Here is a 23695-nt window from a genome sequence, read left to right on the forward strand (position 1 = left end):
CTTGAAAATAGGAATCATTTCCTGGAATGTGTTGTGCAAAATATGAATGAAAAAAAAAACTGGGACTCTTATCATAAAAGTTATTTCAAACACCACTCCATTGTTTTTACAGTCGCAGGATTTCATCAATCATTTCTAAAGGATGAGATCACATTCAAAAAATGTTGTGCTTACTGCCTCAAATATTTCTTAAATACTGCAATGAACCTGTCATTTAGGGCAAGACTTGATTAGAATTTTTAAGTTTAAATGTGTAAGTGAGAACAGGAGATATGCTTATAAGTATTCCTTCAAACCTAGAAAATAAATGCATAATAATTTTTAGAGAGTACTGTATCGTTTAACTGCTCTATACATTTTTTGAAATAGTAATTATACAATGCTATATAATGCATTAATGTACACTATCATCGGTAACTTCATTCACAATATTGATGATTTTTTAAACATTATGTGCTGATATTACAGAAAAACTAACTTACCATTACTCCACTAAGAGCGTTTTTTACATCCTGTTTTCCAGCCATGTGGTTCTTGAAAAGACGAGACATGTCTTCAATTTTCGCATTTGCAGCCAAATTCTTGGCATTATCTGTGAGGTTCTTTAAAATCATCTGAAATCAAAGCAAAAAATGAAATGTAAAATAAAGGCATCACTACAGTGGTAGAATTATGGCTTGCACAAGAGCAAAATTCCAACCAAGTATAGAAATAACACAGACCAATAACCCATGGTGAGTGTCAATAGAGATAAAGAAATACTCAGTTTTGGATGAGGTACAAGCATTGAACATCATTTCAGAGTACATGGAAGCATTCCACAGCTGATAAAACTTTTTATAACTTTTACCATGTTGTTGTTGTTGTTGTTGTGGTGGTGGTGGTGGTCTTCAGTCCAAAGACTGGTTTAATGCAGCTCTCTATACTAGTATGTCCTGTACAAATCACTTAATCTTGGTAGATATACTGCAGTCTACATCTTTTTGAACATGCTTACTGTAGTCATGCCTTGGTGTTTCTCCTCTACAGTGTTTACCCTTCACACTTCCGTCTACAACCAAATCAAATATTGTATTTGCTGATGTCTCAGGATGTGCCCTTATTCCTTGACATCTCAGGATTTATCCAATTACGTCTTTAATTCATGTTAGGCCATAAAGGACTTTCTTCCCAATTCAAAGTAGTACTTCTTCATCAGTTAATCAATCTACTCATTTAATATTTCAGAATTCTTCTGTAGTGCAACAGTTACTATTGTCTATACTGTTTACCATCTATGTTTCATTTCCATTAAAAGTGACATTCAGACAAATACTTTCTCTACATTAGTCTGTCCTGGACAAGTCACTTAATCTTGGTAGAAATACTACAGTCTACATCGTTTTGAACATGCTTACTGTAGTCATGCCTTGGTGTCTCTCCTCTACAGTGTTTACCCTTCACCTAATACTACAAGTATCCAATATCCAAATATAATTTTCTCAGAATAACCTGATTTGATTTATCTCTGTTCTGTTACTCTTGATACAGAAGTGAAGCACCAGAGATGGTAAATAATGGGTGTGTTGATTCACCAGAGGCGAAAATAAAGAAGACTCAAGCGGTGTTGTACTGGCCATTTTGTGTGTGTGTGTGTGTGTGTGTGTGTGTGTGTGTGTGTGTGTGTGTGTGGCACGCGGGGATGCGCGCCTAAGTCACAGACCCTTCCAGGCCCAATTAAATGACTGACAACACAGTTTGTAGAAATCTGTCTGTGATTTTTATGAAAAACTGTCTTAACCAAAGTTTTGCCTGTGGCAACAAAGCAATGAAAAAATAGAAGAAATAATTGCCAAATTAGAACTTGCAATGTCAGGTAAACTATGCATTAATATGAATACATTTAAACAGATTCTATTGTGCTATTTTAGAATGTTGTCGAAGGTGAACTAAATTGCTGACTTTAGGAAGCTCAAAAAATATTTTCAAATAGTAGTGTTAATTGAAGTAAAAAAAGTAAACAGAAATATAACCTTGGCACTGTTTAAACCAATTAAACCTTTACAAAAGAAAGTCTTCAAAAGAAAATGGAAAATAACTGTATTTTCTGGCTTTACTTTACAATCAAAATATTGTAAACATGAAGCTAAGAAGTCATTCATCAAAGAGCCATTTAGCAGAACCCATGTAGGGAACAATCTCCAATATGTTACATACACACAGTAGGATTATAATATAAATGAAGACTGAAATTTGTTTTTATTCATTCAACGTAGAAAAACTTTTGTTGAAAATTAATGACAACAAAGAATGTAAACAGCTAGATTATGAACAAGATAAGGAGGATGCAAATCAAAAGGCTATTGTGTTGTATTTACTGGTCCTGTCGTCTACAAAAGCATCTTTTGCATAAGACATTGGACAAGTCAAGTAATAAGTACACTTCTGAAAGTGATTTCTATGCATAATTATTTAAGTTACAGCAAAACACTTTATACATTAATTATTTATATAATACACTTCATGAATTTAAATATTTTTCAATGGAGTAAAAGCAATGATGTTGTAAATATGACTTCAGAAAATTTCCAAAGACTTTGACCTCAGTAATGGCTTTTATGTTTTCAGGAAGTATTTTTTTGTTTTCTCTGGTAAAGTGATCTTGTATATCACAGATTTTTTTCAGTCTGCAGTCCTTAGCTATTACATTTATTTTAAATAATATAATGGTTTCCAAAATGTATACACATGAAATTGAGGAATACCAGATATCTTAAAAAGAGCTTTGCAAGAGTCTTTAGGTTTGCATCCATACATGATTCTAATGGCCTTTTTTAGTTTGAAATTGCTATTAGCTGTTTTAGAGTGTCTCCAGAAACTTACTCTATATTTAAAGCAAGAATGGAAGTAGGCATGATATGCATTCATTACTGTTTCCTCACTACAGCACGATTTTAATGAGCAAAGAAGGTAACATGTATTGCTCAGTTCTACATTAAGGTATCCAATACGCTTTTCCCGCTTTCCATTGCTTTGGAGCCAAAGACCTAGGAACAATAAAAGATGGACTTTATTGAACAAAAAGATAATGAAATTTCTAATCCAGAAACAGATGAAAAAATGAAGCAAAATTTTTATCATGATCAACATAAATTTTCACTATAATTTCGTGATTTTGAGGGCATACATTGCAGTCATTTCATGGCAGTGACAAACATCCATTTAAATGTGTCCTGGACTCCGAGGAAACAACATTTGTAGTAAATTGGAACCAACTGAAGAAAAAATGATTTGGTTAAAGGTAAGAAGAGCCAAACATCTGAACTGAAAAAAGCTATGCAAGAAGTGTTCAATGTGCATATTAGTGTTGCAGAGATCCTCCAATTGCTGTCACAATGACAGAGGAAATGGGAAGTCTCTTCAAGTGCTGAAAGAAAGAGATTGCCAGTCATGGTGACACTGATGAAGACATGCTATTCTAATACATGATAAATGTGGATAGAAGATGATTCATGAACAACACATTTTTGTGACATACAAAATATGCAAGATTCTATGAAAAAACTGAGAATTTATGAAACTGGGGTAAAGTTGTTGCTGAAATAACATAAAAAAATTTACAGTTATGAAAACTTCAGAATCAGAAGTGACAAAAATGTCAAGGACATGTAACACAATCATCAGAAATGCAGCTTCTGTCCCAAACAAAAAGTGTTTCAGCTGTGGTGCCAGTGGTCACATGTCAAGCAATTGCAACCAATAGAGTGTGGGAAAGAGATGAGTCAGTTGCAGTAAGTTTGGCCATATCTCAACTGAATGCATGAAAAAAAAGAAGAATAATCAAAAGATGACATTGAATGTAAATGATAACTTACATGCATATGTGAAACTCAAACCTGGATTTTCCACTTATCGCAATCAGCAACCTTAACCACTTGAAAGGTCTCTAATGGATTCCTTTCATGTTGATTTCTTAAATCTGTTGTCATTCACGGCATAAATTCCTCTTCTAAATTTACTGTGGCGTTTCTGACTATCTGGGAGGAGACTGAGTAGTGGAACGTGTTGGTTGGTTGGTTTTGGGGAAGGAGACCAGACAGCGTGGTCATCGGTCTCATCGGATTAGGGAAGGATGGGGAAGGAAGTCGGCCATGCCCTTTCAAAGGAACCATCCCGGCATTTGCCTGGAGTGATTTAGGGAAATCACGGAAAACCTAAATCAGGATGGCCGGACGCGGGATTGAACCGTCGTCCTCCCAAATGCGAGTCCAGTGTAGTGGAACGTGTTACTTTTATACATAAACAAGAACGATCTGTCACACTACTACACTTTAAAACACAGTTTATATGTAATTCATGTCACACTGTCTCATACAGAACCTACATCCACTTTCTTTTATATACTGTATATGATGAGCTACTGTCATCCCCCTTCCCTTCTGTGTGAGAGGATGAATGAACAAATGTATTTCTAGTTGCATGCTTGAGGGTAGCAGACAAGCCTGTCTGCTAGAGAACAGTAGGACCAATGTCGGAACAGGTAGCTACGCTTTCTAAAAGCAGAGAGGTTTCTATTCTTAGTATGGTCCTGTCCGTCCCTTGTCATGTTGGTATAGGGAGCTGCCTCTCTGGTCACTTCCGTTTTGTATTTGGGAAGCATGCTCGGTAGGAGCACAGGGCAATCTGTCTGCGTCGAGTGTCTGAAGTGGTAAGATCTCCGGCTAAGCGCGTGTCTGCTAAGTCCGTAGGACAATGGATTTCTTAAGTTCAGCCTAACTGAAAATTTAATCACCTTTATTTCAGGTTTAGCTATAAAATATCTAAATTGCAACGCAGTGTGATTCGAGTGTACAGTTCAGAATATTCCAGTAGTTGCTTTGTCACTACTTTGTGAGTAAAGTGGAACCACATGTTGATCAGTAACCCTAACTAAGATCATCAATCTTAAATGCGAATGTGCGTGAGATTATAACGTCTCGTCTTGACAATATTTTTCAATATAGCAACTTTTCTTTTATGTTCAACCCACGTGGGGTGTACTTTGTGAGACCAGTACCATGTGCTTATACAATTGTTTCACCCATCAGGTTAATAGTAAGACGTTAGTAACCAGTTCGAAGTTTTTCTTTTGTAAATTGTTTTTCGATCTAATTTATTTTAATTATCAAAATTATTGTGGAGTTACACTCTTTGTGTAAACCAAGTTGACCACGTGAAGCATGTGGTGTAATCATCAAAGTAGCCCTCAGCTATTCTTTTCAGGAAGATTTCACAGAGAGTTTGTATGAATTTAGTATACCAGTGTGTGGTAATTACATGACGGACCGGATTGCGCTACGAACGTAACTTCTTTGGGTGAAAATTGAATCGGTTGGTTGTGGTTAATTTCCTCTTGGATATGTTACGACGTTCTTCGTGTGTTATTTTATGAATGCAGTGTTGTATGTAGTCTCCCAATCTTGGCTCCCTATTTGATGTGTTCCGTAAGATTACAAACTCACATTTTCACAGTCGTAAATAAGGCACCAGCTTAGTTATGACTCAAGTTTAATATGCTGAAATTTCAATGATCAATGTTAAAATAAATTTCCAAATATAAACTGATTTATCTCTTTTTATTTAAATTCTCTTTTGTCGTATGACGATTAAAAGATTATAATTAATGTTAGTCTGGTTGGGAATTTGGTAAGCTAGACTGGATACCTGGTGAAACAGTTGCTCAGTAATGCAAGGTTAACTTCATCCGAGAGCTCACAGCTTTAACCCTCTTTTATGGTCTTGAATATAAGCACCGCTTTCACGACAAATTAAAGCAACAACGTTACACATGGCGACCCTGTTCTGTGATTCCGCTAGACTCTGGAATCTCTGAAACATTAGATTGCAAGTGTTGTATAATTTTTTTTTCCCCCCCCTGCAGCGCTCAAACAACTTCTGTGTTGTTTCTGAGCAGACTTTCAGAAGATTCATGGCATTATTGAGCGGTGTTGTGTTGTTTGTCTTTTTTTGTTTTCTATATTTGTGTGTTTTATATGTATGTGTTTTTTTTTCTCGTTTGTAAATTGCACTGACTTCGATCAAAGATATAAATTTGTTTTGCATGTGAAAAAGTGCGTACTAGGTTGGGTACCTATCATGTGACTGTTGTAAATTTTGGTGGATACATTTATTTTGATTAGAGTGTCGCGTACCGGGTATAAATTGAACTAATGCTGACACGTAACCAAGCGTAAGCACGTAACCAAGCTAAAAGTAGGCGCTCCAACAACATAAGCAACATGGACCAAGGGGTTAATTTGATTTCGAATATGAACGCATCCGATGGTTCCGAAAATGCATTGGGGAATACTTCAGAGGAAATACAAAACAGGACAAATGGGCTCACATCAGAGCCAGAAATTAATTTGCCTCCAACTAACCAAATTGATTTGGCAGAACTCATGAAAGCCTTGTTGCAACAAAATAAAGGAAACGCAGAAAAATCTGAAAAATCGATCCGAGAGCTAGGTGAACAAATAGCCGAAAAATTAATTCAGCAGACAAATAAAGTCAACAAGTCGATGCAGAGAATGTCCGATGATATCTCTCAAAGAATAAACAATCTGGCAAGTGAAATAAAATGTGATATTATGAAAGAATTAGGCCGTACATTTGAGCAAATCGATGATCGTCTGCAAGCCTTAGAACAGGGCAAGCGGAGTCGCGATGCGGAATCCAAAGAGAGCGAAGAACAGCTACTTAGGAATTTCTAAGTGCTGAGAGAAGAATGCCAAAGAGAACACCAGCAGGTACTCTCGAGGGTCCAGGAGGCAGAAACGCATTGTCCCGCGTCCGTTAGCAACACAGTAACGGACAACGGTCGAACAGCAAATAGAACAATTGAAGCAGACTGGGGCGGAGGACAACAGACAAATACATGATAAGATTGCGGCATTAGCGGACATTGTAGGCACGATGAAGGTGACGGAAAGCGATAAAAATACTACACAGGTAGAGGTCGCAGAGACCGAAGAAGTGCGTTCGCTTCTTAGATTTCAGAAGGGACGGTTCGAAGTGAATAGGTGGCACAAAGCTGTAACAGGCAAATTACAAGAATGCGTGGCGCATCTGGAAAGCCGCATTGGGTGTGATTCCGAAGTCGCCAATAGCTCTAAAAATAGCCATACGAACAGTGCAGAGAGGGACTCCGGCCACGAGGGAGATTTTGACGACAGGGAAGAATGTATTTTGAGGGGCAGACATGAGAAAAATAGAAACATTCATGGGCCTCGCCGGGAGGAAATGCGGGGATTTGATTTCAAACATTTGCTTACGGAGAGAAAGTTTGAGATATTTCAAAATTCGCAAAAAGGAATACATCCATGAGCATGGCTCGAGCAATTTGAGTTCTGTCTTCCCCCTGACTGGGCAAGTTCACATAAATAGAATATATGTGTGCCTATTTGGAAGGCGAACCGGCGATTCGCATGAGGCTGGCAGTGCGTCACTGCTTCTTGACTCGGGTGTTTCGACAAGCCTTTCTGTCCGCCTATTGGTCGGAAGCGGCACAAGATAGGGTCAAGCACGGCATAATTAAGCTGCCAAATTTGAACCAGTCTGGTTTCGGCAGCCCAGCACGCCTATTCGACTACATGCTGCAGGCAAATCAATTTCTATACGACCCATATGGGCCTGCGGAACTAATTAGGATGTGCATCACCAAATTGCCGATGCACTTGCGCCACGTCATTCTTGCGGGACGATGCAAAGAGGACGTGGAAACGTTTAATACACTTCTTCAAAAGTTGGAATATAATACAGCAGAATGCCCGCCTAATCAGGCACAAAATTATTTCGGGGCACAGCAGCAAGATCGCAGTCGTGGCCGTAGTACTAATCAACGGCATGACTGGTCGTCGCGATGCGAAGGGAACAATAATCGGGACGGGCCGTATAGAAACTGAGGTAACAGTCGCGAACACAGGTGGAACAACGGAAATGATCGAGGACGTGGACAGGATCGTGAACGCAACAGTTGCAGCAACCAGAATCGATATTACAGTGAACACGGTGGGAATAGGACTGTAGGCGGAGCACCTCATGATGTTGAAATTCGGCCGGCTAACCCTAGACATAATCCAACAAATGGAAATGAACAAAACCGGCAATGACAAATGATCAGCGCAGAAGGCGCCCAATCGAAACAAATGAGCGAGATGGCAAATGAGTGCATACAGTATATAGAGAGGGAAGATATTAGAGAGGATTTGTTGCAAGAAACTACGAGTGCTAAAATTTTGGGAATAAATCCAGTCGTAACAGTTGCAGTAAACGAAATATGTTTTAAGTGTGTCATTGACACTGGAAGCCCTTTCTCCATAGTGAGCAAGGCAGCATTTCAAAAATGCGAAGGGACTGGGACTTGGCCTGTTTTAAAAGTGCGAGGAATAAAGGTGAAGGGCGCAATCTACGGTAAGAGCGTAGAAATCTGAAGGCAGACTCGGCTTAATTTTACCTGCCAAGGAAGAGAGTTTGAGTACAACTTCTTTGTGCTCCCAATGTTGAATGTGGCAATGATTTTAGGAAATGACTTCATGAATGCCCACCATGCAGTAATTGATATGGGTGGAGGAGTAATGACAGTTCAAGTTGGGGATCAGCCAATTAATTTAGTATTTGATGAATGCATATTACGTGCTGAGTCAGAAATTAGTTACCTAAAATTTCAAGCTCAAACCGAGTCGCAACCCAGACTGGAGCTACTCACGAACTATGTAAGTGAGTCGTGCTCTACGTCTGGTGAGCAGGGGAAAGATGTTGTTTTTGCTGATGCACTGAGAAAGAGCATCGCGGGTGTTAGAACCACGGACAGGGAAAAGGAGAAATTGTATTGCCTACTTAGGAAGCATGAACGGGTATTTTCTGAGACTCTGGGGGCGATTAAGGGTTTTACTTACCAATTCAGAGTACGTGACCATCAGAAGTTTTCTGTTAGACCATACCCTATTCCCATGGCGTATAAAGCCCAGGTGGAGAAGGAAATAAACAAGATGTTAGAACAAGGAATAATTGAGGGGGCAGTAAGCTCGTACAACTCACCCTTGCTTGTCATACCGAAACGCGACAACTCAGTTCGTTTGGTACTAGACTTGAGACAGATAGACACAATTATTATGTCAGAAACGGACAGGCCTGAGAGCCTTGAGGAACTCTTACGTTTCCACGGGGTAAAGGTACTATCATCTGTCGACCTCCGTTCGAGTTTTTGTCAAATCGTGCTACACCCATCTTGCAGATTATATACAGCGTTCCTGTGTTATGGAAATTGTTTCCAATTCCGGCGTCTCCCGTTCGGACAAAACGTCTCATCAACTGCTTTTATAAGGGGATTAAATAGCATTTTGCCTGATGATTTGAAACAGCGAGTGACAATTTACGTGGATGACATATTAATTGCAGAAAAGTCGTGGGAGGATAATAATGACGTTCTGAACAGACTACTGGATGTTTTTGAGAAGGCAGGTGTAACAGTCAACCTAGATAAGTCACAGTTCGGACAAGAGAACATAAAATTCTTAGGCCATATTGTCTCAGCAAATGGAATACAACCTGACCCGGAGAAAATTGCGGCGATAGCGGAGTGTGCAATGCCGACAAATAAAAAACAGTTGCGAGCATTCTTAGGCCTGTGTAATTTTTATAAGCGATTTATAAATTTTAGTGTACTTGGCACACCCCGTCTATGTGGACTAACAGCGAAGAACGCTTTGTGGGTCTGGGATCAAGAGGCACAGGATGAATTTTATAAATTGAAAAAGGCATTGGTAGAGGCTCCAATCCTCGTGCATCCCGACCTGACATAAGAATTCTGTTTAATGACGGACAGTTCATTGTCAGGATTAGGTGCGGTACTGTTTCAAACGGAAGGAAATGATGATATTACAACTTGGAAAACAATCTCGTTTGGGAGCAGGGCACTCTCTCGATGTGAAAAAAATTATTCCGTGACAGAACTCGAAACACTCGCGATAGTTTGGGCATTCTCAAAATTTAGGTATTTCTTATTTGGGAGGACCAACAGGGTGTACACCGACCATCGTGCACTCCAATTCCTTATGAGCACAAAAATCACGCATGGGAGACTAGGACGCTGGGCACTATACCTACAGGAATATAATTTCACTGTAGAATACATTCCGGGACAGAAAAATGTAACTGCTGACGCTTTATCACGCATTCCTATAGGTTTGGTTCACACAGAAGAAGGGGAACTCGGTGAAAACAATTTTAGCATCCTATACTTACAGAATGTAGCGTTCGAGAACTTTGTTACCACCTCTTTAGGGAGTATAGCGGACGAACAGGATAAGGACACAGTATTGAAAGATATAAAGAAGAAGTCATGTCAAAAAATTGAATCCTATATTGGTGGTAAAAGAAACACAGAAGCATGGAAAACTATAAAAAATTTAAGAAGGAATTCCAAAGAAACAACACATATTAAATATATTACTCATGACTCTTGGGGAAAATATTTTAAAAGTTTATTAACAGAAAACAGGGAAGAATACTTGGGAAACTCTGAATATAATGAAATGATAGATCTACAAGCAGAGAATTACATCCGTTTGGAAATAGAGACAGTAAAAACTGCAATAAAATCTTTAAAGAATGGACGGGCTACAGGCATTGGAGGTATTCCTGCAGAATTATTAAAATTAGGAACAAAGAAATTAATGGAATTGTTAAGAAACCTTTTTGAAAGATGTTTAAATGGGGAAGATGTCCCAAATGATTTGAAAGTAGGATATATTTCAGTGATACATAAAAAAGGAGCGAAAGATGAGTGTAAAAATTATAGGGGAATAACAGTGACCAATACCTTCAGTAGATTATACGGAAGAATTATTAAATATTTGTTAGAACAAGAATACAAAGAAAAGGAGGCTGAAGAACAAGCAGGTTTTAGAGCTGGAAGATCAACAATTGATCATATCTACATCTACATCTACATCTACATTCATACTCCGCAAGCCACCCAACGGTGTGTGGCGGAGGGCACTTTACGTGCCACTGTCATTACCTCCCTTTCCTGTTCCAGTCGCGTATGGTTCGCGGGAAGAACGACTGTCTGAAAGCCTCCGTGCGCGCTCTAATCTCTCTAATTTTACATTCGTGATCTCCTTGGGAGGTATAAGTAGGGGGAAGCAATATACTCGATACCTCATCCAGAAACGCACCCTCTCGAAACCTGGCGAGCAAGCTACACCGCGATGCAGAGCGCCTCTCTTCCAGAGTCTGCCACTTGAGTTTGCTAAACATCTCCGTAACGCTATCACGGTTACCAAATAACCCTGTGACGAAACGCGCCGCTCTTCTTTGGATCCTCTCTATCTCCTCCGTCAACCCGATCTGGTACGGATCCCACACTGATGAGCAATACTCAAGTATAGGTCGAACGAGTGTTTTGTAAGCCACCTCCTTTGTTGATGCACTACATTTTCTAAGCACTCTCCCAATGAATCTCAACCTGGCACCCGCCTTACCAACAATTAATTTTATATGATCATTCCACTTCAAATCGTTCCGCACGCATGCTCCCAGGTATTTTACAGAAGTAACTGCTACCAGTGTTTGTTCCGCTATCATATAATCATACAATAAAGGATCCTTCTTTCTATGTATTCGCAATACATTGCATTTGTCTATGTTAAGGGACAGTGGCCACTCCCTGCACCAAGTGCCTATCCGCTGCAGATCTTCCTGCATTTCGCTACAATTTTCTAATGCTGCAACTTCTCTGTATACTACAGCATCATCCGCGAAAAGCCGCATGGAACTTCCGACACTATCTACTAGGTCATTTATATATATTGTGAAAAGCAATGGTCCCATAACACTCCCCTGTGGCACGCCAGAGGCTATTTTAACGTCTGTAGATGTCTCTCCATTGATAACAACATGCTGTGTTCTGTTTGCTAAAAACTCTTCAATCCAGCCACACAGCTGGTCTGATATTCCGTAGGCTCTTACTTTGTTTATCAGGCGACAGTGCGGAACTGTATCGAACGCCTTCCGGAAGTCAAGAAAAATAGCATCTACCTGGGAGCCTGTATCTAATATTTTCTGGGTCTCATGAACAAATAAAGCGAGTTGGGTCTCACACGACCGCTGTTTCCGGAATCCATGTTGATTCCTACATAGTAGATTCTGGGTTTCCAAAAATGACATGATACTCGAGCAAAAAACATGTTCTAAAACTCTACAACAGATCGACGTCAGAGATATAGGTCTATAGTTTTGCGCATCTGCTCGACGACCCTTCTTGAAGACTGGGACTACCTGTGCTCTTTTCCAATCATTTGGAATCCTCCGTTCCTCTAGAGACTTGAGGTACACGACTGTTAGAAGGGGGGCAAGTTCTTTCGCGTACTCTGTGTAGCATCGAACTGGTATCCCGTCAGGTCCAGTGGACTTTCCTCTGTTGAGTGATTTCAGTTGCTTTTCTATTCCTTGGACACTTATTTCGATGTCAGCCATTTTTTCGTTTGTGTGAGGATTTAGAGAAGGAACTGCAGTGCGGTCTTCCTCTGTGAAACAGCTTTGGAAAAAGGTGTTTAGTATTTCAGCTTTACGCGTGTCGTCCTCTGTTTCAATGCCATCATCATCCTGGAGTGTCTGGATATGCTGTTTCGAGCCACTTACTGATTTAACGTAAGACCAGAACTTCCTAGGATTTTCTGTCAAGTCTGTACATAGAATTTTACTTTCGAATTCACTGAACGCTTCTCGCATAGCCCTCCTTACGCTAACTTTGACATCGCTTAGCTTCTGTTTGTCTGAGAGGTTTTGGCTGCGTTTAAACTTGGAGTGAAGCTCTCTTTGCTTTCGCAGTAGTTTCCTAACTTTGTTGTTCTACCACGGTGGGTTTTTCCCGTCCCTCACAGTTTTACTCGGCACGTACCTGTCTAAAACGCATTTTACGATTGCCTTGAACTTTTTCCATAAACACTCAACATTGTCAGTGTCGGAACAGAAATTTTCGTTTTGATCTGTTAGGTAGTCTGAAATCTGCCTTCTATTACTCTTGCTAAACAGATAAACCTTCCTCCCTTTTTTTATATTCCTATTAACTTCCATATTCAGGGATGCTACAACGGCCTTATGATCACTGATTCCCTCTTCTGCACTTACGGAGTCGAAAAGTTCGGGTCTATTTGTTATCAGTAGGTCCAAGATGTTATCTCCACGAGTCGGTTCTCTGTTTAATTGCTCGAGGTAATTTTCGGATAGTGCACTCAGTATAATGTCACTCGATGCTCTGTCCCTACCACCCGTCCTAAACATCTGAGTGTCCCAGTCTATATCTGGTAAATTGAAATCTCCACCTAAGACTATAACATGCTGAGGAAATTTATGTGAAATGTATTCCAAGTTTTCTCTCAGTTGTTCTGCCACTAACGCTGCTGAGTCGGGAGGTCGGTAAAAGGAGCCAATTATTAACCCAGCTCGGTTGTTGAGTGTAACCTCCACCCATAATAATTCACAGGAACTATCCACTTCTACTTCACTACAGGATAAACTACTACTAACAGCGACGAACACTCCACCACCGGTTGCATGCAATCTATCCTTCCTAAACACCGTCTGTACCTTTGTAAAAATTTCGGCAGAATTTATCTCTGGCTTAAGCCAGCTCTCTGTACCTATAACGATTTCAGCTTCGGTGCTTTCTATCAGCGCTTGAAGTTCCGGTACTTTACCAACGCAGCTTCGACAGTTTACAATTACAATACCGATTGCTGCTTGGTCCCCGCATATCCTGACTTTGCTCCGCACCCTTTGAGGCTGTTGCTCTTTCTGTACTTGCCCGAGGCCATCTAACCTAAAAAACCGCCCAGTCCATGCCACACAACCCCTGCTACCCGTGTAGCTGCTTGCTGCGTGTAGTGGACTCCTGACCTATCCAGCGGAACCCGAAACCCCACCACCCTATGGCGCAAGTCGAGGAATCTGCAGCCCACATGGTCGCAGAACCGTCTCAGCCTCTGATTCAGACCCTCCACTCGGCTCTGTACCAAAGGTCCACAGTCAGTCCTGTCGACGATGCTGCAGATGGTGAGCTCTGCTTTCATCCCGCTAGCGAGACTGGCAGTCTTCACCAAATCAGATAGCCGCCGGAAGCCAGAGAGGATTTCCTCCGATCCATAGCAACACACATCATTGGTGCCGACATGAGCGACCACCTGCAGATGGGTGCACCCTGTACCCTTCATGGCATCCGGAAGGACCCTTTCCACATCTGGAATGACTCCCCCCGGTATGCACACGGAGTGCACATTGGTTTTCTTCCCCTCTCTTGCTGCCATTTCCCTAAGGGGCCCCATTACGCGCCTGACGTTGGAGCTCCCAACTACCAGTAAGCCCACCCTCTGCGACTGCCCGGATCTTGCAGACTGAGGGGCAACCTCTGGAACAGGACAAGCAGCCATGTCAGGCCGAAGATCAGTATCAGCCTGAGACAGAGCCTGAAACCGGTTCGTCAGACAAACTGGAGAGGCCTTCCGTTCAGCCCTCCGGAATGTCTTTCGCCCCCTGCCACACCTTGAGACGACCTCCCACTCTACCACAGGTGAGGGATCAGCCTCAATGCGGGCAGTATCCCGGGCAACCACAGTCTTAGTCCGATCGGGGGATACGAGGGACGAGCTGGCCGTCCCCGACAAACCCCCATCCGGACCCCCACAGTGATGCCCATTGGCAACAGCCTCAAGCTGTGTGACCGAAGCCAACACTGCCTGAAGCTGGGAGCGAAGGGATGCCAACTCAGCCTGCATCCAAACACAGCAGTTGCAGTCCCTATCCATGCTAAAAACTGTTTTGCAAAGAACGTCTGAACTAATCTACAGAGAGCGCAAACAAATCGACAAAATTTAAACGGTTATTAAAATACAAGATTGCCTAGTAAATGAAGTAATGCTGCTACTTGCGCACTGCTGACACACTGCTCGGCAGCGGAAGGAGACTACGCGATTTTACACTATCTTTTGCCTACAACAAATTATTGAAAAAAAAATGGTTCGGGCACAACCTATACATTTAGTATTCATAGATATAGAAAAAGCCTATGATAGTGTGCCTTTATCCAGTTTATGGAAAGCTTTAATATCAATAGGAATAAATCCAAGAATAATTAAAGCAATTCAAAATTTATATAAAAATTCTATTTCAAAAATAAAAATTGGTAAACATCTATCACATGGATTCCAAGTCATAAAAGGATTACATCAAGGATGTAGCATCTCACCTACATTGTATAAAATATATACAGAAGTAACTTTACAGAATTGGAAGAAAAAATGTCACGCCATGGGAATACCAATAAATGATAGAACAATATACTCGTTACAATTTGCAGATGACCAACTGATTATAGCCCAAGACTATGAGGACATAGAGTATATGACCAGAAAATTGATTCAAGAATATAAAAAATCAGGTCTAAATGTAAACATGAATAAAACAAAGTACATGGTAATTGGTGGAGTGAATGGAGACTTAATATTAGAAGAAGGGATGGGAACAATAACAGCTACTGAGGAATATAAATATTTAGGTGTGAAAACTACAAATGATGGGAAACAGGACAAAGAAATTAGATCAAGAATAAATTCTGGAAAGACGACAATCTCTTTATTGAATGGAATTCTCTGGGACAAACACATAACAACTGATAACAAAATAAGGATTTTTAAAACAATAGTTAGGAGCATTATTACATATGGCTCATAAGTGTGGACAACAAAATGGCAACTGAAATCAAAATTATTAGCCACAGAAATGGATTTCTGGAGACGTTCAGCAAGAATATCAAGACGAGAAAGAATAAGAAATGAACTAATCAGAGACAAGATGAAATGTAAAAATTCAATTATTGATTTCATTGAGCACAAACAGCTTAAATGGTATGGACACATCAGACGAATGGAACAGGAAAGGCTACCAAAATGCATAATCGACTGGGTACCAATTGGAAGAAGAAAAAGGGGACGACCACCTGATACATGGATACAGGGAGTTCAGTCAGCAATGAGGAAGAACAACATTCCTGAAGATTTATGGACAAATAGAGAAGAGTGGAGAACAATAATTAGTGACTTACTGTAATCTAGAATAGGTGCTGGAAAAATGTACTCACATTGTAAATCCAGAATAATAATAATAATAATAATAATAATATAGAAGAAGTGAGAGGACAAGGAGAATGCAGGAATATGCCAGTACTACTTAGTGCGCAATAGAATACTATTCAAGAAACGAGCCCCGGACGACTCCAGAGAGGTGTTGGTGATTTCGGAGGAACTCATAAACAAAATTATATGGTACATACATTTGAGTTATGGTCACTTCGGAGCACAGAAATGTTGTGAAAAACTGAAGGAGACATGCTATTTTAATAACATGCTATGGCGTATTCGTTGTGTACTTAGAGTGTGCGGACCTTGTCAGCGAGCAAAGGCGGCCACAGTGACGTATGCTGCATCATTGCACCCGATAATACCAAGCAAACTTTGTGACCTCACGGCCGTGGATCTATTTGGGCCACTAATACAATCTAAAGCAGGTTTTGCATATGTTTTCGTAGCGGTGGAGCTAACCTCCAAGTTTGTGTGTCTGACTCCGTTGAGGCGAGCCACAGGAAGGGCAGTGGCAACTGCATTTGCAAAGCAGTTTCTGCATGAACTTGGGCGTGTGAAAAGGGTTATCTCGGATAATGGACCACAATTTAAATCGCAGTACTGGCAGCGGATGCTTCGAAGGCGAAGAATTAAACCTATATATATATTTTTCACTCCAGCTCGAACCCCAGTGAGCGTATTATGTGTGAATTAGGAAAATTATGTAGGTTATACTGCAGTCGTGATCACCGATCATGGGACATACACCTAAAAGGATTTCAGAACATAATTTATGAGTTGCCTAATACGTCAACAAAGCTTCCGCCAATCACTGTGCTAAAAAACAAGGAGCTCCCGAGCAAAATCAAAGAGGTGGTGCCTTGGCCACTAGAGCCGAGACTACGCCGGAATGCAATTGTTGACTTCGCTTTACGCAACATCAAGCGTGCAGCAGAAGCCAGAGTCAAGGCGTATAAGAAAAACGTGAGAAAAACAGTGTTTCATGTAGGACAAAAAGTTCTTATCAGGTCACACAAGCTGTCTAACAAACGGTCAGGTGTCTGCAAGAAATTTTTTAATCTCTTTAACGGCCCGTATCGGATAAGGAAGATTCCCATGAAAACGCCATAGAAGTTGAAACTCTTTGATCGAAGAAATCAAAAGGGCTATACCATGTGTCAAATGTAAAACCGTACATTGAGTAGAAAGGGCAGTGAGGAGTAGAGAGGACGGTGAAGAGAAACAATTGATTAGTTTACATTTGTGATAAATGCATTTTGAATAATATGTTGGTAAAAATAATGATAAAGATGTTTCTATGTGATTGATTGAAGTGATGTTTTTAGTTTTATTTTTTTCTTTCCTTGTGCAATTAAGATTTAGGTTGGTTCAAATGTGAAGATAAAAGGTGTCTTTGTGAACGAGTGAAATGCTGTTTATGTTTTTTTGTGTAAACTGAAAAGAGTCGCTCCTGAGAGAAGCAAGATCTGTGTTGCATTAATGCAAAACTCAGGGGAATATCCGATCTGTGGGTATTATGGGTCTGGCAAACCCAGGTCCCCAGCTGTTAGTAGCCTTGTTTCCGATTTTCTGCTTTCAGTGCTACTATCTATCTATTACTATTCTATATCTGTCAGTATAAATGACGATCTCTTACTATAGTATGCATGCTGTATGAAGATTTTAAGATAGGAGAACTCTGAGAAAGGAATGAGTAAGTTTAGAATCTTGAAAACAGGATGTGATAATATGATTGTTTAACCATTGGCTTCCCAATATGTGATGATATGTTAATATTGATGATATATGTCTTTTTTGTTCTTTATAGCTGAGTATGTAAAGTACTGTCTGTGGATTTTGTCAGTATATTGATTCCCTTCAAGATGAAAGAAGAATTGTGGTTTGTGTGATTTATGTGGACCTGAAATATTATTGTGGTAGTCAAATACGAGCAGTTTTTCAGCAAATGGAGAATGGAACAGAAATATGGATCCTTTCTGTAGTCTTGATTGATGTTGAGCCAAACCTGAAAAATTATTTGTGTTAATACTTGTCCTAGAAAAGCACGTTTATGTGTTTTGCTGATGCTGTGAGCATTACAGCTTACTGTTTTCGCTGGTGCGGGATGCACTGCAGACTATATGATTTGTACTGAGGAAATTTCCCTCTTGAAGGTAGAGGAATATTAAATAATTTTGATTATGGGACCGAAGGAAAGCTTGGTTTAAGGTAATAAGGATGAAGCAAAACATTTGTCATTTAAACTACAGGAGGATTCGGATCTTTTGTGTCTGTTGTAAGTTCAATATGTTAAGATGAAACTGTTTTACAGAATAGAGGAGACCACAATTTTGCCATTCATGAGAAATGAATCCAGAATGACCACCACAGGCGAAATAACTGATTTGGAAGCGAAAGGTAACTTAAAGAAGGAACGAAATGGGTAAGAAAATGTAGTATAACCTGTATAATGAAAATATTTTTACACTTCTCAGAGTCATCTGTGTGATTAATTCTTGTGATAACGTAATTTTAGATGAAATTGTCTTACTGTTTTATGTGTGAATATATGAGTATGATAAATGTATAATTGCGAGTCTCTTATCAGGTGTGTCAACTGGTATAAATGTTTTGGCATGTAAATAACCATTGTTCTTTTTGCTATGTATGTTTAAGGAAAGTTCCTCCATATTTATCATGTGACAAGACATATGCCACGAGCGTCAAGAAGAGGACCAATTAGAACAATGTTGTTGTAGTATAAACACTGTGTTGAAGTAGCATTGAAGTAGCTTGTTTGGTTAACTAGCAGTGGATTGAAGTAGAATTTTGAGTAATACATGTTTATGGGTAGTTAGTTTGTAGTATAGACAACAGGTGTGCATGTGTGTGTGTAAATAACATGTGAACCCTATGCTGTCCTGACCTATACTTCCACAAGGCATAAGCCTATTCATTTTAGTGAATTAATAAGTAGCATTCGATTTATTAAAACGCAAGTGAACCACATTAGTGATTTGGATTTAGATATTATATTGTCAGTTCATTTAATTTTTATTTTTTACATTGTCAAGTCATTTCACTTTTATTTTTTTACATTGTCAAGTCATTTAACTTTTATTTTTATATTGTCGATTCATCTAACTTTTTCATTTAAAAAAAAAAAGTCTCACTTTTGTTCTTAAAAATTGTGAAAGACAATACTAAGTGGTATTATGTATGACATTTTGTAATCACATAACTATGATTAACAATTTCTGTGAATGCAGTTGAGAACGTGAAAGCGAACCGGCTAAACACTTACGAGACAGCAGGAGCAGCCGGACTAGTTGTAAACAGGCGTGTTTCCCAGCAGAACACAGTGTCAACCGGGCCACTTCGGAAGCGCGATCGACAGCAAAAGACAGGAACGGGACAAACACTTTCCCTTGCACCCAGAGCTAATGGCCGGCCGCACCAGAGCGACCCTTCATGGAGGCGATGACCTGAGATGGCTGAGCGGTCCACCACGCGGAAATCCATCTGCTGGCAACGCACCACACGCACGCGACCGTGACGAGACGGCCGCGGTGAAACGACAGAAGACAGGGGATAAAGGGGCGTGGAGCCTTTTGACAGGTACTGTCCAGAGAAACTTGCAGATGTCAATGACGACTATCAACATTTCTTGGCGGAAACCCATTGTCAAGCGACAGTATATCATAGTTCGGTGTTCTCTGGTTGCTAAGGGTGGCACAAAGAAGAGCCATTAAGTGTCATCCTTGCCCAGGAATATCAAACCGGCGAGCCAATTGAGGATAACTCAAGAATTTAACAACACAAGGGGCGTGGAGCCTTTTGACACATACTGTCCAGAGAAACTTGCAGACGTCAACGACACCTATCGACATTTCCTGACGGATGCCCACTGTCAAGTGACAGTAAATCATAGTTCGATGTTCTCTGGTAGCTAAGGGTGGCACAAAGAAGAACCATTAAGTGTCATCCTTGCCCAGGAATATCAACCTGGCGTGTCAAACGAGGATATCGCACGAATTTGACAACACAAACATGGAACCAAATCGAGATGTACGTGACACGGGCCACAAAGAGAAACTTCATGAGAGGGCAGAGACGGCGGGATTGCACGCAACAGATGGACAAAAATCCCTACTGGCAGCTGCGGCGACGAACCCCCCCCCCCCCCCCCCTACCCATATATTGCGCCTCGGAACAGTGGAACTACTGAGTGCCAGTGAACAGTGATTATACGGTTCATAGTCCAATGCATATACGTGTGTTTCTGTCAGAGAAACTCTGACTCGTGTGTTTTGCAGGGGTTCGATTTATTGGTGTTTATTAGACTGACTCTTGTATTTTTCACGTGTTCTATTTATTGTTTTTTTTAGACTTTGACTCTAGTATTTTGCAGGTGTTTTATGTATTGGTTTTTTTTATTTTTATTTTTTTATTTTTTATTTTTTAGACGTTGACTATTGTACTTTCAGAGCTGTTTTATTGATCAATGTTTGTTCTTGTGTGATGTATTAGATTTGTGATATTTTGTTTCGAAAATTCATTCCTGTGGCTTTGCTTCGTTTATCAGTCAGATAGCTATTCATTCTCATTGGACTGTGATCAATTTGCCTTTGCATGGGGCATATTTATAGTGAGGAACCCCATAAGGGTAACAATCACATAATTAATTGTAGTTTCAGTATAATGACACAGTGATCATTGTTTGCTAACTAACTGAAATATAGTAGAGTGATTAAATTAGTGCCACAAAGTTATTTTAATTCTACAAATTATTGGTTAAAAGATATAGAATTTTTTTGCGATAACCACTTTATAAAACATGTTTTTTTCTCTTATCATCTTTTTTTTTTTTTTTTTTTTTGCTTTTGCGGATTGTGCATTGTAGTGTTTTGCTTTATAATACTGATGTTATTTTCATGTTCTTTTTTAATTGCTGTGGCACCTTTGCTATTTTCATAAATTTTACTTGTCAATAAACAGTCATAAATTTTCCTGTGATCAGTTGGCTCTTGCAATGAGCAAATACTGGTGAACTCCATAAGGGTAACAACCAGAAATTGTTTTTATATTAATGACACAGGAACCATTGCTTTTACTTGCTGACCGAATTAGGTCTACACTATCTTTTAAATAGGTGTCGCAGATTGTTTTTTTCTCTTTGAAATTGGTAGATTCTAAAGATGTGTGGAAATTATTGTGTTTTAGCAAGTAGCTGGTGACCTTTTGCCTTTTCTTTACATTTTTGATTTGGGTGTGAGAAGCCTGCTTGGGAATGTCCTAGCATGGCCACAAAATTCCCTGTACAGTCTTTTCCCAGAGAGTTGGGGTTATGAAAGGTCTCTGTTGGATTCTTTTAATGTTGATTTCTTAAATCTGTTGTCATTTACGGCATAAATTCCTCTTCTAAATTTACTGTGGCGTTTCTGACTATCTGGAAGGAGACTGAGTAGTGGAACGTGTTACTTTTACACATAAACAAGAACGATCTGTCACACTACTACACTTTAAAACACAGTTTATATGTAATTCATGTCACACTGTCTCATACGGAACCTACATCCGCTTTCTTTTATATACTGCATATGATGAGCTACTGTCATCCCCCTTCCCTTCTGTGTGAGAGGATGAATGAGCAAATGTATTTCTAGTTGCATGCTTGAGGGTAGCAGACAAGCCTGTCTGCTAGAGAACAGTAGGACCAACGTCGGAACAGGTAGCTACGCTTTCTAAAAGCAGAGAGGTTTCTATTCTTAGTATGGTCCTATCCATCCCTTGTCATGTTGGTACAGGGAGCTGCCTCTCTGGTCACTTCTGTTCTGTATTTGGGAAGCACGCTCGGTAGGAGCGCAGGGCAGTCTGTCCGCAGCGAGCGTGTGAAGTGGTAAGATCTCCGGCTAAGTGCGTATCTGCTAAGTCCGTAGGACAATGGATTTCTTAAGTTCAGCCTAACTGAAAATATAATCACCTTTATTTCAGGTTTAGCTATAAAATATCTAAATTGCAACGCAGTGTGATTCGAGTGTACAGTTCAGAATATTCCAGTAGTTGCTTTGTCACTACTTTGTGAGTAAAGTGGAACCACATGTTGATCAGTAACCCTAACTAAGATCATGAATCTTAAATGCGAATGTGCGTGAGATTATAACATCTTGTCTGGACAATATTTTTCAATATAGCAACTTTTCTTTATGTTCAACCCACATGGGGTGTACGTTGTGAGACCAGTACCACGTGCTTATACAATTGTTTGACCTATCAGGTTAATAGTAAGACGTCAGTAACCAGTTCGAAGTTTTTCATTTGTAAATTGTTTTTCGATCTAATTTATTTTAATTATCAAAATTATTGTGGAGTTACACTCTTTGTGTAAACCAAGTTGACCACGTGAAGCATGTGGTGTAATCATCAAAGTAGCCCTCAGCTATTCTTTTCGGGAAGATTTCACAGAGAGTTTGTATGAATTTAGTATACCAGTGTGTGGTAATTACATGACGGACAGGATTGCGCTACGAACGTAACTTCTTTGGGTGAAAATTGAATCGGTTGGTTGTGGTTAATTTCCTCTTGGATATGTTACAACGTTCTTCGTGTGTTATTTTATGAATGCAGTGTTGTATGTAGTCTCCCAATCTTGGCTCCCTGTTTGATGTGTTCCGTAAGATTACAAACTCACCTTTTCACAGTCCTAAATAAGGCACCAGCTTAGTTATGACTCAAGTTTAATATGCTGAAATTTCAATGATCAATGTTAAAATAAATTTCCAAATATAAACTGATTTATTTCTCACAAAACGAAACTCTTTGTCTTTAAATATGTCTGCTTGTGTCTGTATATGTGTGGATGGATATGTGTGTGTGTGCGAGTGTATACCCGTCCTTTTTTCCCCCTAAGGTAAGTCTTTCCGCTCCCGGGATTGGTATGACGATTAAAACATTATAATTAATGTTAGTCTGGTTGGGAATTTGGTAAGCTAGACTGGATACCTGGTGAAACAGTTGCTCAGTAATGCAATGTTAACTTCCCCAGACAGCTCACAGCTTTAACCCCCTTTTATGGTCTTGAATATAAGCGCCACTTTCATGACAAATTAAAACAACAACAATACACACTCTGGCTACTTATTCACGCTTGCTCTCCTAACCAACCCAAATCTTCATATGTCGCATTGCAACTAATTTCGTCACCTAATGCTCACAACATGTAACACTGTCTACATCCTTCTCTTGTAGTCTGCTAAATCCATCACCTAATCCTTGTAACATTACTGTTGTGAGCATTAGATGATGAATTTAGTGCCCTATGTTAGAAGGATGTAGACAGTGTGACATTTAGAGGTTTGGGTTGGTCCAAGGAGCATGGACGGATAGCCAAAGCGGTTAACGTGACCACTTGTAGTAAGTAAGAAATCCAGGTTCGAGTCCAGGTCTGGCACAGATTTTCATAAATCACAATTGGGTAGCAGATCAATACCTAACCGATGTAAATTTAAAAATTTCCAAACACGTAGCAGTCAGGTGAAGGCACTCACTGACTGTCAAAG

General features: G+C 39.8%; 1 protein-coding gene across 1 annotated transcript in view; it reads right to left on the minus strand.

Moving 5' to 3' along the window:
* Nucleotides 1–23695, minus strand: part of LOC126198608 (protein unc-13 homolog B) — a 450615-nt gene that overhangs the window by 100324 nt on the left and 326596 nt on the right. Inside the window, exon 18 of the mRNA XM_049935061.1 lies at nucleotides 483–614. Within this exon, the coding sequence (XP_049791018.1) occupies nucleotides 483–614 (132 nt within the window). The remainder of the gene's footprint in view (nucleotides 1–482; nucleotides 615–23695) is intronic.

The sequence above is a fragment of the Schistocerca nitens genome, chromosome 8 (assembly GCF_023898315.1).
Source record: "Schistocerca nitens isolate TAMUIC-IGC-003100 chromosome 8, iqSchNite1.1, whole genome shotgun sequence".
In the NCBI taxonomy this organism is placed as follows: domain Eukaryota; kingdom Metazoa; phylum Arthropoda; class Insecta; order Orthoptera; family Acrididae; genus Schistocerca; species Schistocerca nitens.